The sequence below is a fragment of the Rhipicephalus microplus genome, chromosome 6, assembly GCF_043290135.1.
Source record: "Rhipicephalus microplus isolate Deutch F79 chromosome 6, USDA_Rmic, whole genome shotgun sequence".
Taxonomy (NCBI): domain Eukaryota; kingdom Metazoa; phylum Arthropoda; class Arachnida; order Ixodida; family Ixodidae; genus Rhipicephalus; species Rhipicephalus microplus.
In genome coordinates this window covers 106719575-106736645 of record NC_134705.1, presented here as the reverse complement: position 1 = coordinate 106736645, position 17071 = coordinate 106719575, and the positions used below count along the sequence as shown (strand labels likewise).

General features: G+C 44.1%; 1 protein-coding gene and 1 long non-coding RNA gene across 3 annotated transcripts in view; both read right to left on the bottom strand.

The window, feature by feature from the left end:
* The window catches only part of LOC142765411 (uncharacterized), a 162849-nt gene that overhangs the window by 29265 nt on the left and 116513 nt on the right, over positions 1-17071 (bottom strand). For both annotated transcript variants that reach the window (XM_075866388.1, XM_075866389.1), the window contains one exon: positions 8676-8723. In XM_075866388.1, the coding sequence (XP_075722503.1) occupies positions 8676-8723 (48 nt within the window). The remainder of the gene's footprint in view (positions 1-8675; positions 8724-17071) is intronic.
* Positions 797-4262, bottom strand: LOC142765409 (uncharacterized). The gene is made up of 3 exons (XR_012884238.1): positions 3969-4262; positions 2561-2646; positions 797-2195 (listed from the first exon to the last, which is right to left on the bottom strand). It is a non-coding gene; the product is annotated as an uncharacterized LOC142765409 (long non-coding RNA).

Below are 17071 nucleotides of genomic sequence, written 5' to 3'. Positions count from 1 at the left end.
CTCGGAAAGGATAAGTGAACGTGTAGTGATGCACTGATCATTGGTTTACCTGATAAAAAATACTTCTACAAACGTTAAATTGGCATTAAGTAAACCTATTCTCGTGACGAATGGTGCAAGATTGACTATTCCTGTTGCTGTTTAGTACACACACTTTTGAAAGCTTGCAAGGGGTGAAAAACAACACGCTAATATCATATCTGCTGGCTATTTTTTTAATTGTGAGACACATGATGCGGTATAACATGCAAAGGTTTTGGTCATTGTTTTTTGTTGGTTCTGTCTTCTTTAACTTTACTTTCTGCAGGAGGGTTTTGCAAACGGGTGTGATGATTCTGTTGGGATACCCAGCATCTTTTAGTCTTTTAATCTGGTTTTTAAACCTGACCTCACCCTTGTGCTAACATGACTTCTGAAGGGTGGCCTGAGTACATGTGGTATCAATTCCTCTTTCTACTAATTTTGAATGCCCACTATGAAAAGGCAGAACATTCTTAGCACTCCTGGGCTGATAGCACCAGCCAATACCCCAACAGCATCATCACACTTGTTTGCGAAACCCTCCTGCAGAAAGTAAAGTTAAAGGAAACAGGACCAAAAGAAAAAGAGAATGACCAATCACCTTTGCATGTCACACGGTACTACGTACATAAGGTGTCTCACAATTTTAGGAAAAGAGCCAGCAGATATGACATTGTTGTTTTCCACCCCTTGCAAGCTTTCAAAAGTGCATGTACTTACAGCAACAGGAATAGTCAATCTTGCACCATTCGTCACTAGAATAGGTTTACTGAATGCCAATCTGATGTGTTTAAGATGCCGCTAACATGTGGAAAAGTAAACATAGGACAAACTGGGCAATGCTTCAATGATCAAGCAAGACAGCATGCTTTAAATGTTAAGAAGGGCTATAGTAGTCTCATGGCCGGGCACCGTAAAGAATGTAAGTGTAGTCCTAGGTTTCATAAAACACGGTTTTTGAAAAAAAAAGCAAGCAGAAAAATGAGAGATTTTAGAACTCTTTATCAGGAAGGCCAAGGATCGATACATCAGTACACCTTCACTTATCTCTTCCGAAAAAGAGTATTCTTTTCTCGGTTAAAATTATTTTGTCATGCTCACACATGTGTTGTTGCAGATGAACCCTGGTCTTGTGCTCAGTATAAAAACGCTCGTAGCACCTTCAATAAAATTCAGTTGACAGCGCTCTTTCCTCTCCTTTTTGCGATAAGATTTTATTACAGAAAGAATTTCATTTTCTTACAGTTTAGGTATAATGATGAGTTTTCATTGTATCGCAACATGGAGCAAATTGCATCTCAATACGGACAAAAATCACAATTTTGTGAAATTCGTGATATTTTCTCGTATATTTCAGCAGCTTGAGAGGTCTAAAGATATTTTTTCCTCAAAATATACCTTCTGTGGAGTAAGTATTCACTGCTCAGATATTCATACAAAGTGCAATATTGCAATAAAAAATGCAAACATAACAAATTTTGCCTTTATTCTTGGAAGCGAATGTGGCAAAAAAGTTGCACTATTATTATTGACCTTCAAATACCTTACAGAAGCACATTTACTTAACAGGTAGACCGAATTTGCTTTAGAAAAAATAAGCGGTAGATTTAAAACGAAATTTTCCACAAACAGCACACAGACGGCATTATGCCAGGAAGTTATCAGCCAGCCACATGAACAAAACTTTTTTTCTCGCTGAAATATTCTAGCAGTTCACCGTTTTCAACGCAGTAAGTCAGCACTTTTTTTTTCAAATACAATTCAGATGGTCGCCAAAGTGGCTGGGACGTTTGGCATGGAATGGTCCAGCTATATCTAAGCAAAATAACTTACACAAATAACAATGTTTGTTCATCTACCATGACCACACTAGAAGTTGTTCAGGCATTGTGACACTAAAATTTTCAGCGTCGTACTGCCTGAACAACTTCTTTGATAAACTCCAAACTCACGCCGAGAAAAAGCCGCTCAATCACGGTGAACGTTAAAGGCCTTGCGGCCGTAGACAATGTTGGAAATAAAAAAAAATCAACTCATCAGTGCTGTCACTCCTTCTTCGTCATTACTGACACGGAAGATTTTTCGGTTATCCATGTGGAGGTTCAGGAAGTAGGCTTGCTCTAGGCTGGGGCCAGGGGGTAGACTACGCATGACGTCAGCGGCACCCTCTCATCCTGTAATAAGAGCAAATATGACTTCTCATAAAAGGATGTTCGTGCTGTTCTGGCAGCACCATATATAAAGTATGTGCAGTGTGTATCCTTCGAAATGGCGTGTAATTGACATTACACTGAACTCGAAGCATACAACCCATACATTCCAATAATTTCGTATGATAAAGATAAGAGTTTTCTAGCATACAGCAAATTCCCGAAATGAGGTGAAGTTGTAAGACTACAGCTCAAAATTGGCACTTACGAAAGCCTGAATTCACCTAAGAATCAAATTCCTTCTAGGGTAGTGAGCCAGTGTGAAAAACAATTCCTAAAGTACAACGTTAAGAACATGTAACATTAATCAAAATGCACAAGAAACTTACCTCTTCATGTACAAACAGTGAAGACATCTGTGCTTTCTCTTTTACATGAGAACAAATGATCTTGGGCGTGGCACTAGCGAAGAGGTCTGCAAAAAAAAAAGTAAAAGATTTACTGACTTTAATCAAGCCTCTAACAATCTGAGGAATTGTTACAAGTCACCAATCAGTGCAATTCTGACTGCCTCTATAAGGGCATCAAAAACGAACAATTTTCTCGTTCTTTCTACTCTCAAAAGACGCTCCGTCAATGGAATCTAATCCAAATTTGACGCTGTGCTTCCTATTTGCCTGCTTTCTAGACGTAGGGCTGCGAACATGTGTTTTGTGCACCTAATCTAGCACAGAAATTCGTCATCTATAATTCAATCATCTTAATTCATTGTAATTTGATAAAAGGTGTGATAGCTCGTCCAGTTTTTAAAGAGTTGCGGGCCTGCAATAAGCACTGCCTTGCACGTATGAAAGTACTTCTTTAAAAAAAAATTCAAAGCTTGCTTTCAGAAAAAGCGTCTTGCATATTTCGACAACCAAGCCCATCCTCTGATGGCAATCAGGGGCACGCTATTAGCGATTATTGACTACGGGGTTTACAAACATAACCCGTGCCTAAATACTCAGTTAAACACAATCACGCAAGTAAGAGCGCTCGAACGACACCAACGCGCGCGGACGCCGACTACGTTGCAGCAGCCATGGCTTATGCTAGAGCAACCGCACATAGCCCCAACAGTCACGTATACTCTCTCGATTCTGTTATAACGCCGAACATTATCGCAGGTGAAAGCGAAGCACGAAAACAGCAAACAGAAACGAGGGAAAACAACGCACGGCGATGGCCACAACAACACGCCTTTGGAAGTCTGCTAGATCTTTCCCTGTTGCTGGTGGCGCTTGTCCTAAATAGCGCTTAAAAGACCGAGGCGCACGTGCTGGGAGCATCGCCGCATATCAGCACCTCCAACTATACCGCCTTTAAGCAAAAAAAAAAGCCATTTCGGACAGTGCGCCTCTGTACATAATTTTTGCTTTTTCTTTCTTTTTTTTTGCGCTTACACCTACAGAAGCACGTTGCACATTTGAGTATTAATAGAAATACTATTACGATGTAGCCCAAAGCACATCTTAAAACAATATCAATCACTTTGTGCAGTGTAGAGACAATGTGCGATCAGCAACTAATCCCGCCCTTGTTAAGTGATCACATCACTCACTTTATAGAGTGATGCAGGCACTTACACAACATCGCGCATAGCAGTGTGAACTCGTTAAGTCACACGTTTAATCGGGCATCTGCAACAGGCCCGCGAACGCATGCTGTTGTAAATGGCTGGCAGCCTACTTCGGCAGAGCTGCTGCAGGCGCCCAGCTAGCGCTGTATGATTACTATTTACGAAAACAGTACACTCACCGTTAACAGGCCCACGTTGTTCGTGTCCGCCACTCCATGAATATTCCTTAATCCGAGCGTCACTTCGAACACGGTGTCATGTGCGACCACCATTGAATATGCGCCTGTTCGCTAGAACACACACAGCGACCAAGACCCCAGACCAACGCAACGCATTTGAAAGACGATGAGACAGAGAGAGCGACGTTGAAAGAGAGAAGGAGGAGGCACTGGCGGCGGCTAAAGCGCCGCGGCGGCGCCGCAGCTGTCGACGCAGGTGTTCGGTGACGCAACTATTCGCTTATCTACGCTGCCGTTGTGGGAGCACTGGGTGAGCGGGGGGGGGGGGAGGGAAACCCGCCAGGACGGCGCCGACGAGCAAACGCTATGGCGCATACGGCGGACGGCCGTTCCTCGGGATTCGCTCGCAGGATTTCAAGCTGGACGGTTGTGCCCTCGCGATCTCCGACTTCAGCGTAGCTCCCGCCGACTGGTTCGCCCTCCGCGGTCTCCTGACGCCGTGTAGCTCTCGCATTGTGGCACCCCGCCCTTGGACTGCTTCGACCGGATCCCCACTTTCCTATCTCCTTCTTTTTTCCTCTCGTTGGCTGTCTTCTTCTGCTTCTACTTTCCTTCTATTCTTTTTATCCCTCCTTCCCCCCACCCCTATAAGGCACTGCGCCGTGTCGCCTGAAGGCAGACAGAAATTAGGTGCCTTTTTCCTCTTCATTGTAACCACTACCACCACCACCGTTCCTCGCGGAATGACTCCTTGTAAATGGCAACTCTCCTTCCAGCCAGTCGCACAGCGACGCAGGTTATTTACCAGCCTCGGGTTCTTGGAGTATTTTGACGGAATGCGACTGCAGTGGGCGAAAAATAGTGAAGCAAAACTTGCGGAAAACAAAGTGCACCATGGAATGGCCAGAAACAATAATTATTTCGTCCTCGGTGGCATTAGCGGGAGAGCATCGCTACACCTTTTTCCAGAGGAATTTCTTTTTGCATTGTCTGTGTCTGGCACTTCCGCGTATGGTGCCGCAAACTCTGAATGCGTAGTCGAAGCTGGAACAAATTAATCCACAGTCGCGGATGTTTAGAAGGCTTGTCACGCACCACGAAACGTGCCGAGGTTGTTATAACAAACTTTTGCTGACCACATGATGAGCACATAATTCCATATGGTTACCCAATGAGCTAGCTAAGCACCTGTAGCAAAGGCAGGGCACGTTCTTGTTAAACGTTGTTAATATAAACGATGGTTGTGCATAAGTGCAGTGACAGCTTTCCGTGGGAATTGGTCATAACCCACGTTTTCGAGCGTAGAAGCACCTCAGCGGACCTAATCAGCTATCACAGTAAGTTCGTAAGCAACGATCAGGTACGAAAATGTGCAGCTGTTTTCCATGTACTGAATAGTCCATGTACAGTGCGTTGACAACCGCCATTCCTTAAGCCACCTCCCATATAGACTCCTAGTCTGAACAGGTGTGGGACCTTAAACAATAAGAAGCAGTGCCCCCCCCCCCCGCACACGCACACACACACGCAATTCGAGGGCGCACGGGCTGATACACACGCATACTTATTCACAGGCGCACACACATACACGTATACACACATACGGTCACACACACGCGCGACCGTAAACGCACGCATGCATGGGCGCACACATGTGCACAGGCACGCTTAACACAAGCAGGGACTCGCACATACACGCGCACGCACATATGCACGGGTGTACACACAATCGCGCTTACACGCGCACACACCCATACTCGGGCGAACATTATTTGTGTGTATATAATCCATAGCAAACATGCAGCTTATAACCAACGCTAAGGAAAGCTTTCGTAACATGGATTGCAGTTAATTGCCATTATATATGAAACGCGATTTGCTTCTGCTGACATTCTGCTGTATTCGGAGAGCACCTTCACACATTCTAAGTCAATTAGGCCGTCATTTAACGCAAGGTCCACGTATTCGTGCAGTAGCTGCGCTGCTCAGCCGCCAATCCGAAGGTCGCGTGTTCGATGCCGGCCGTGGCAGTCTAATTAAGGCGGAGGCGAAAAGGTAGAAGCCTTTGCACTGTGCGATATGAGCGCTCATTAAAGAACACCAAATGGTGAAAATCTCTGCAGCCTTCCACTACGACGACCCTCATAATCATATTGAGGTTTTTGAGACGTAAAATCCCAAATATTATAATTATGTTTTCTTCTTATGCTGCATATTCCATCTGATGAATCGGCACCTACACCCTTCTGAGGCACAAAAGCACCCTGAGAGCCTATTTTAGGGTGCTATTGAGGCAAGCACCCAAACAAAGGGGTGCTTTTTTTTCAATCGACCATTTATAGGTGTTAAAAGGTGTTGCAAAGGGTGCTTTCTCGTAAAAGCACCCTTTTTACACCCTTTTGGGTGCAAAAATTTTTACTGTGTGGTGGGGACACAACCGTTCTTATAGCTAGACATTAGTACTAAAAAGTATGTAGTTGCAATGAAGCACGAATATGCACAAATTGCGTAGCTGTTGTACGGTAAACTTAGTCTACGTCCAAGTGCTTGTTTCGTTTCATGTCTACAGCCTGTGGGCATCCAAAAAAAAAGAAAACAAAACTCTTGTGATGCATTGGTAGCTTCTCTACGCACCAAATTTGTGTACCTTCACAGTTTAAGTGTATCAGTATGTGTACACAGCGCAGGAAATCAGGTAGTAGGAAGGCGACAATCGGGGCGCTGACTTCAACTGATTGTTACTGGGAAAATTCTGGAAGCATATACACGTAATAGCAAGCTGCACATCGCACAAACGCGCAAACTATTTCTTTACAGCACTCACTCAATACCTCGTTGACTGAGTGAAACAGCACAACTCATCACATTTTCCCACCACATTTCGCCTCACGCAGCTACACGATTTCTTCTTTAGTGAGTGCAACAGATGACATGCTAACATGGAGGTCACTCCGCAGTGTCGTTTAATTTCCCTCAGGTACTTCGCGTGTTAGCTACTCACGATGCTTTGCGACAATTGTGCACTTTTCAAATTCCAGTTTACAGCCACATTCTCTACAGTGAATACCCCCATAGGCTTGAGCTGATGTGTTTACATAATTGTAATGCTCCTGTAAACGCCCGTTCAAGCACCTGGCCGTTTGTCCAACACACTTCTTGTCGCAAGATAACGTGATCAAGTAAACAATGACCCCAGCACATGCTACAAATTTCGTCAAATATTTGGTTGCGCAACCAAGTTTTTGTGTTATTTGAGCATTTTCTGGGCCAGAAAAAAAAATCACGTTCAAATTACACTGTGTGAAATATTATATAGATACGGGAGCACCCCTACACTCTTTGGTTTACTGGCCGCACAGTACTCACGTGCATAACATGCCTCCTAAAAGGTCCTAAATAGTTCTTCCGCTACCAAAGCCAGGAACTTGGTGCTCATCACATGGTGAGGAAGCCTACTCGATAAAACTGCTGTTTAAGGGGTGACCACAAGACTTCTTTCTCGCAATCAGACAGAAAGTGGAGATACGGGCAACGTTTCTCTGAGCCGATAGCACGTGTCGCCTTCAGTGCTGGTTCGATGCGTTACCCTATTTCTCGCACACTGGCACACACTACCTTGCAGTGTCACTGAACCTACGGTTGTATCAGCACAGCTGTCGCTGTTGTTGCGCAGCACACCACCGTGTTATTTGCTTCGACTTGACTCCAGGACCGCGATGATGTCAGCGAGGTGAGAAATTTCAGCCCGAAACCACAGCAGGCGGGAGAAGGCTTGGCTCTGCGAGCACTGTGCCAAGTGCTGGCGAGGTGACGGCCATGAGTTGGTCAGCAATTTCCGCAAATTGCGTCCAACACTCCGACGACCGTGATACCTATCCGCACAGTTCCTAGCCACAAAACTTATACGCAGGCCGTGATACCAGTCCCAGAGAATGCCCGAATGGTCGCGGGCATTCTCTAGGGGACTAGCTCTGTCGAGGCTTGTACTGCCTGCTAGTGGCTGCATCTGGCAAAACAGTTGGCTTGGTCAGCGGTCGCCCACTTCAGCCTCGCGTAGCAGGCCAATCAGTGCTTCTTTTAGCACTCGTACGCATCTCTTGCTAGCGAGGTAAGCAGATTTTCGCACACTTCGCTTCCTGTGCAGACGGAATATTTGCCACCGCTTGGTGGTACTTAGTGGTGCCGGTGGTGTTGCGGCGATTTGAGCTTCTACCTCAATGAACCAAAGTGCAAGGTCACTCGCCGAAAACGAAGAAAGCTTCGGGTCTACTAGAGCCACTGTTATGCTGGCGACATCATCGTTATTCTCTATGTTCAGGACAAGGTTTCACCAATTGTCGGCATGCCTGAAGGACGCAGTGACGAAGCGTGTTGCTGAGAGTCTAATACAAACTCACTGTATTGCTCGTTCAAATATGAAGACTCGGAGATTGGTTTTCCTTCCTTCTTCGATACAGCGCCGTTTGTAGTGTAGAGAGACGGTAAAAAGTGTCGGTCTGCGACACGGTGGCAGCACAACGTGCACAGCTGTTGTGCACCTTAAGTCCACGAGAACGCTTACAAACGTACTTATCAAGACAATATAACAACATATGGAACGAATATGTGCAAGCCGCGGGCTGCAATCGCAAGCGTGGTTGAGGCGTCTGCTCTCTCAATTGCAAAAACTAATTCTCGGTAATTCGAGCGCTTTAAATAAGTACTTACCTCACCTGGACGAGGCCTCATCATCCTCAATATTGATTGGAGCGACTGCTGCATAGATGACAGAACAACAATCAGGATTGAAAAGTATATACAAGTACAGGGTAGAAAAAACGTTTATTGAAAAACCTGTTTTTTTCATGAAGAGTGGTAACTGTGAAGCAACATTTGCTGTAAAAAGTACAATTGCATTGGTACAACCAGTTAAATTCCACAGCCACGTAGCCCTAAAATTCACAAAGATCCACAATGGCTGTTTTTAGCTGCATGAACCTATCGTAACGTAAATTATAATTTATTGGAGTAGTCGAGAATGCGTTCCACAATGTCTGTACGTTTTCTGCACCCATAGATATTTACACAGTATATAGTTTTCTGTGTCGTCAATTTCCATTCTTAATATTGTCGCTTTTTCTTAGTGCACTTCTCATTCAAAATACACACACAAACAAAATCGGTTGATCTCAGAAGAATAATCTGGCCTTTTGTTACTCTAGGTGTTTTCTGGCGTGGACAAGTTAAAGAAGCGCAGCCTGTCAATTACAGTTCAAGAGTATAAAATTGCAAGCGCGAAATGTACGTGCACATTTGGGTGAGGCATCCACGGTTTAAACGCGGACCTTTTCTCGCTCGTACTCAAATCCAGGGGCTGGCAAACATGGCGTGGTAGCTGCGTTGATTGCCACCGTAGTTCAGCGTAGCTAATATGCAACGACGCGTGATGTGCAATGGCAGGAAACAATTTTGCGTACGACCAGCTTTCTGACTTGAGTCTAATACAGTTCCACTAAACCTAAAAGCTGTAAAAAGTGATCAGTAGTGATTCGCCCAACGTTTGGTTAGGGTGGCGTTTATGAGTCGCAGCCCTTTTCCTTTTAAAATACGCCGCATGTCCGACACCCATGGCAGGATAAGAAAGGTTCATCAACATTGCAGAGGTGCACTTTGCCTTCCTCCTATATTAACTCTCACCCTCACTTACTCTCTAATACCCCGTGTTTACTGTACTATAGTTACCCTCGCTCTCTTGATTTTTCTCGTAAACCCCTCATGTCTGTCCTCCTCACCATCATTTATTTACCCACCTCGTGGAAGAGTACCAGTACCACCCTTTTTCGATACTACGCACTTGTAATGCCTTATTTTCGTTTCGTTTCGAAATGGCTGACAATCCTGTCTGCGGCAACTGTTGTAGCGAGGAGACGCTACAACCCATTCTCTGTGACTGTCATCGCTACTATATGCAAATAAAATCACTTCCAGCCCCTTTAGCTCCCTTAAATCACAGACCGATAACAGTGGACGCCATTCTAGAATGCCATTCAGAGAGGTCATCACGATTGAAAGCGACAAAAGCAGTCCTAAGCTTCATGGAAGGTAAGCGAATTTGACTGGCAGAGAGGACTAATAGTGTAATGATGACTGTGAAGTGCGACTTGGAGCACGCATGCTCTCCTATTTCTCTCTCCTTCTTCCAAACTCCCTCATTCTTGGCCCCAGTGTAGAGTAAGAGCATAGTGGTCGTTGTAGACTTGTTGACATCCCTGCCAATCATTTCTCCCCGCAGGTCGCGGGTTCGAATTCCGGCTGCGGCAGCTGCATTTCCGATGGAGGCGGAAATGTTGTAGGCCCGTGTGCTCAGATTTGGGCGCACGTTAAAGAACCCCAGGTGGTCGAAATTTCCGGAGCCCTCCACTACGGCGTCTCTCATAATCATATGGTGGTTTCGGGACGTTAAACCTCACATATCAATCAATCAATTATTTCTCTCCGGCTCCTTCCCTCATAATACCCCTTCCATTTAGCAATACTATACAAGGGTACACAATTCACTTTATCGCACCTCGTGTGCCTTCGGATAATTCTCACTTCATTTGATGACACATTTATGTGATATACTACGCAGGCTAAGCTAAGGTTATTTTTGCCTCCTCCTGCGTTCCCCTCCACGCTGATATAAATCTATGTTGCCCTCAGCTCTTCTTCCGACACGCTTATTACATTATATGGCTCTCACTGTGTTTTATATTCTTCAGAAATAGCCAACGATGATGTCAAGAATATTATAACGAGTGGCAATCAAAGTAATTGCGGTGTAAACGTGAAAAAATCACAGCATATCTACGGAGTAAATCATGAGTGGGGCGAAGCATCCGTCAGCCCATCCGTGCTTCCGTCTTTCCGTTCGTTCTTGTTTCCGTCCATCCGCGAGACAATCCGTGCGTTCATCCATGCGTCCGTTCGTCCGTAAGTCTGTCCATCGATCTGTCTGCCTGTCTGTCTGTTCGTGCGTCCATCTGTCCGTGCTTCCGCGCATTGATGCACCCTTCTGTCCGTCCACTTGTCTCTCTGTCCATCCGTCCGTGCGTTCAACTAGGGAACACTCCAAGTACCGCCACCTCCCTTATCACATCCCTTGTGGCACATACCGGCTCTTGAGTGGGTATTTTGCACCGTTCGTATTGTAATACTACTTACATACAAGGAATGGACAAACCCACGACTTAAGGAGATTCGTTCCTAAAATAAACGCCAGACCTGCGCAGAAGGCGCACCACAGTCGTAGCAAAAGCTAGAAGAGCAACCTTCAGTGCAATTTCTAAACACTCATTGGGTCACTGCTGCAAGCTCGCTTTCTTCGTACCCACTACAGTAATAATATTACCTATATCTGGGTAAGTATCCGGCATTCGCTATGCTATCCTTCGTTATTCTTTTGAGAAGCATGGTATTTGCGCAGTGGCTGATTACGATGAATAGCTATACCTGAAGTGGGTATGCACCACAGTTAATAAGTGATCAGGAACAAACTTTTGTAATGGGTTGGGTCCTTTAACGACCCGATCTTTATGTGTTCCGCTGTACTAAAACACTTTATTACCCATATTACCGCGATACTTTTCCCAAATCAAGTCTACCTAGGGCAAGTTTGCGAACAAGCCGCAAACACCGACGTCGCTCATTGGTATAACACTGAGCTGGCACGCAGCAGACCCGCGTTCAAGCCCTGCTGGGTCTTCGGTACTTTGGTACTTTCTGTTACTTCGTGTGATAATGGTTAAAGAAACCAGCGGCAGCGATGATAGGGGACAACTATGTCGTCGCGCGTGACCCGAGTTGTGGTCTCATCACAGCTTTCGCTGTAAAAGAAAAGTGGACAAAAAACTAGATTGCTCCCAGTGGGCAAAGAACCTACGACCTTCAATTCGAATAATGTGTCCGAAGTTCTGCTATTGATCTACGGTGGCGGTCATTCAAGGAGCTTCTGAAGTTTCTCAGAAAATTGATTTGGACAAGTAGCTATGACAGTCATGTCTGGTACAATGCGAGTGTGATAAATTTGTAGCTGACTGCATGTTTGTGTGTGTGCTGTGTTATGTGGTATCTTTCTCTCGTTTTCTACTTTTTTCCTTCCTCTTTCTATGTGCCTCGTTTAATTCCGACATGTAGGCTAGCTAACCGTCGTTCTTGGTCCGGTTAACTTTCCTGCCTTTGCTTCTCTACCAGTTTTACTGCTAAAAAAGACCGTTATCAATGTCTCTCTTTTCATTCCCGCATGTAGGGTAGCTAACCATAGTTCCCGGTCTGGTTAACATCCCTGTCTATGCTTCTCTACCAGTTCTAATGTTAAAAAAGAACGTCCAAGAGTGCCACTAGTCATCAGTAGCCATTATGGCGAGTGTAGAACACCCTGCTTGTTGACGTCTTGTAACACCTGATTGTGCTCGAAATGGCAGTTGACAAATAACCTTTCGTAGAATAATAAATATACCAAGCCTCTCAGAACGAGACCCTTGCTATGAATGAAGTACTTGAAAATATAAACACTTGCTTTCTTTTTCAAGCAGAATACGAATAAGAAGTAACAGGTAGGAATGTAATGATATTGAACGCCACTGCCCGATTAGCAGAAAACGCAAAGCGCGCTGTTGAATATTGTGCAGAAGCCGAGCGGCAGGATCACTGTTAGCTAAGAGTTTGTTTACTTTTTGGCTTCTCGTTTTTCTTGTTACTTTCTTTTAACTGGTACGTTTTTTTGGTTCTTAGAAGATCAGGCAAGTCAGACTATGCTGATGTCTTTCTCAACAACTGGTAAAGGGCACTCCTCTTGGCCAGCTTCTAAGCCGGTCAAGGATTCCTTGACCTTGCCACTTGATTCCTTGTTGCGCAGTGGAGACAGCTACGTCCCCGTGGCTCTGGTTCCAATAAATGGGGGTTCAATTTCAATAAAAATTCGAATGCGATTCAAGTGGAGCTCCGCGAAGCCTCGTTGAATTTCCAGAAGATCACTGAGGTCTGCCCGTTTGGCTGAGGGGGTAGCCTGTGCTGCTCTGCAGAAAAGAATTGCGTCCAAGGGCTTCTAAAGTGTTTCGAATTTGCTGCACAGCCAGTGAACCTATTTATTCCAGCTCCTTTAGCTAGTACGAAGGGCATAATTCACAATGTTGATACGGGACTGGCACCTCCAGATTTTCTGGTCTTATTTGTGGTAGCTGGGGCAGTTCCAGTCTATCGATATAGCCGAATGACTGAAAACAAGAAATTTTTACCGAACTGTTTATAGTAAAGTTTGTAGAAAAAACCACACCGACAGAAATTAAGGCATGGGCACCAATCTACAAAGTAGAGCCACTTTTGCCGAATCCATTACAGTGCTTGAAATTTGGGAGAACGGAAGTGCTGTTTGTGTAATGGAGCGCGCCCTGCAGACTTGATTGAATGTGCCACAAAAGAGAGAGATCAGAGTGTTCTAGATATCATAGATTGCAGGCGTTGCTTCAGAAGGGAGGCGATCGCATAAATGCATGAGAGATTGAAAGTTACTCAAGCTAACGTACCGGCATACAACTAGAATGGATGCATCACACGCAAAGTCAATAATGGCAGCCATTAAAAGATTATTGAAAAGGCAATAGAGCGGTTGGTGTCTACTCTTTTTGAAGCCTTGGATAACATGTAACTCAACAACTGAGTCCAATCATTGGTACAGTTTCTGTGCATAATCAGGATTCGCAGAATTTGTTAATTTCAAAGAGTACTGAGGAGGAAAGTCTGACAGTTGATGATAGATCTGTCTGTCGAAAGGCAGGCTCTTTCAAAAATATAGTTCACGCTGAGTTAAATACCAAAACAGATGATTCAGAAGACTTCACAGATATGGACACATCATTTCCAAAGAGATTACTTGGCTCATTTGTTCGTAAACAACTTTATTGTGATGGATGCATTCATATTAAACAGAAAGGCTGAACTAGGCATCTCATGAACTTATCCCGACTGTTCTTTTCAGCTCGATTACCAGTTTATACTTCGATTTTCATTGCTGAACATTTATAAGTAATTATAGCACTTCGTAAACTTCTTGCAAGGGAATCAGAAGCAGGCATACTTACTGATCCTTTTTCAGTATATACTGCACTATCTGCAGCAAAAAATTTATCAATTGTGAGTATGATTAGTAGTTTGATACAAGAAAACCTGAGAAAATTTTATTTTCTATGAGTACTTGGCTACTGCGGAATTAATTTGAATGAGATGGCAGACTTGTTAGTCAAAGCATCTTTAAGCGGGCCACTATTACCCATTTCACCTGATTTCACTTATATACCAGCACTGAGTTATAGAAATGCTTGTTTGCACAAGGAAATAGACAAATTACCACTGTGTAAAGTGAGAGACTTCGTACATCTAAGATTTTGCGGGAACAAACAGTAGTGCGTATCTCAGCAGTCAGAAATTACAATCACACGATTACGGGGCAGAATACCGCATCGGAATTATTACTGACATGAAGCTTGACTAACAGCATTTCCTTAATGTCTCCTTCGCAAAACATCAAAAACATTAAATCATTTTTCATTCTGTAACCGATGTTCTTATTAAACAAAAAATACCTGGTCTAATCAATTTGAGAGGCTAGGTAAAAAAATAAATGTGGCAGTAACTGCATCATCTTAAGGGATTAGATTAGGTTATTGTCACAGGGAAGTTTGTTCTGCTGTGTGTACGTACATAATGGTAAATAAAATTACCTTGTTTGCCAATTGTTAACAATACTTTCGGCTTTGACACCATCTCAATGCCTGACCACTAGCTCGTTTAGCATTTTCATATAATTTCACGATTTGATTTTGCTTTGTACTGAAATTTTATATAATGATTTTAAATGTATAACCAAATAACTTGAGGATCCTACCGCCCGATTCTTGGCCGATCCTACTTTGTGGGCAAGTGCCAGCAAAGCAAAATGTTCATCTTCATCAACTTCATCATCATCATCATCTTCATCATCTTCATCAGAGGTCAGTGATATAATAAAGAATTCACCGATGGGCTTCGCCGTGGGGGACGATGGTTAGTCTGTTCTTCAATATTTTCGAGCCGTGTAACCTGGGAGAAAGAGCCTTAGAAAGTGAGACGGAGCAAACTTCCCTGATATTGACCATATGCGTAGCCTCAAGGGCGTTTATAAAGCCACCGTGAGTAAAGCTGATGTGCGAAGCTAAACTAACCATACCAGTGGCTAAGATTGTGGGGCATTATATATAGACGATGTTTGGATCTTCGTTGACGTTGGGCGTGTTGACTCCCACTTTGCCTCGTCAAGCTGCGGCCAGTGATTTTTCGTGTTACCGACCTTTGGAATGATCATGGAGGCTCTGTTCGAAAGCTGGAGTCAAGTGCGCAGGGCCCTCACTCAGGCCATCGCCGACATCGAATGTACTTGGCAATTGAAACGCCCGCAATATGTGAGTGGGGCAATATTTACAGAACAGCACGATCATCTCAAAGGAATACGTAAAGATTGAAACCGCCATTGAGATTGATCATACAGAATAGCAGATCCAAGAATACGACGTTTATGAGCGCCAGATTATTCTACCAAGGTTGAGCGCAGAGCAAAAGCTTGGAGCTCACATAGAATCAATAAAACAGTGCTTGAGAACACAAGCAGAAAGAAAATTAATCTCTTCGTCTGCCTCACTACCCTTTAGCCATTAAGTACCGAATAGCAATCTTGTCACACAGAAGCTGCATGATTCGGCCTCAGGACAAGCTGAGGAATATAAAAGCAGCATACAAAACAGCGTCAGTGTTCTTATGACAAAAAAGGCAAACCGAAAACCTGACACCAAAAAACAACCTTTAATTCTAAAGACATCTTCCACGACTTCAGAATATTTTACGACCTACTGTACCTTCGAAGCCAATGACAAGACAGCGGCTCCAACTCAGGTGCTCAGAGTGGCAGAGATTGGTACATACGAAAAGTTGGCAACTATAGATAATCAAAAAGATAGCCCACCATATCTTAAGGATGAGTGCACGCCGTATCAGGTGGTTTACGGTGTTGCACATGGTCACCAGCGTGCGTGAAACCACCAGGCGAATGCAAAGCAAAGCCACAAGCGGTGTGAGCAAAAACAAGCGGCTGCAGAGCACAGCTCGGCCTTGTGATTTCACACGAGCTTTGCCTCTAGAAACATTTCGTATGAAACAGGATTCAAGCCAGAGTCCTATCCTTCGCAGCCCAATATGCTACCTCAAGCCGAGGTTCGAACCTTGTCATGTCGCGAATGAATAACGTTCACCGTTGCTGTGACATGAATGAATCGCGTACAAAAATTTTAAATCTTGACTCGGCAGCACCACGCCTGCGCGGAAAGCGCACCATTGTCACAATATAATCACGATGAACAGCGCCTCTTAAGCACATTGTAAACTTTCTGGTAACTCTTCATACAAGTACAATTTAAGGTACCATAATTTTTGTCATCTTTGCGACCCCGCAGTGCACCAGTATTCTTCAATATGGGGAGAAGAGACGTACAAGGTACACATTTGCGAAACATTATGAGCATTTTGTCAATGTGCTGGCTGATTAAGGTAAATAAGTATCGCCGAGCTTTTTGTAGTTAGTTTGGAAGACCTAAACGACGCACCAGTTAATGACGTCTAGTTCGTAATGTGCCGCTCTTCTTAATTTTTATCTTTTGCACGTTATACTTTTACGTCAACGTGAGTGAGAGAAATTTCGTTTAGTTCTCAGGAAAGGATTCAAGGGGGCCTCATGAGCTCCCTTGGCGAGTATTACGAGTACGCTTGCCAAGTACTCACAACACAATAAATTGCAATTCTCGCGAAGTAGAAAAGCATTTATTACATCACTATTTCTCATGAGAAGGTTGTTATCGGCGCCACACCTGTAAGGCATTATGGCCCCTTTTTTGATGCTGTATCTGAATACGAGGAAGAATTGAACTGGCCTTGTTAATTGAACTACAGTGAGTTATTGATGATTCATTGAACTCTTCCAGCACAAAATATTGTTTTTTTCACATTCTGTATATCAAGCGTACTCTCTACAACAGCTCTGAAATGGATTTCTCCTTACGGCT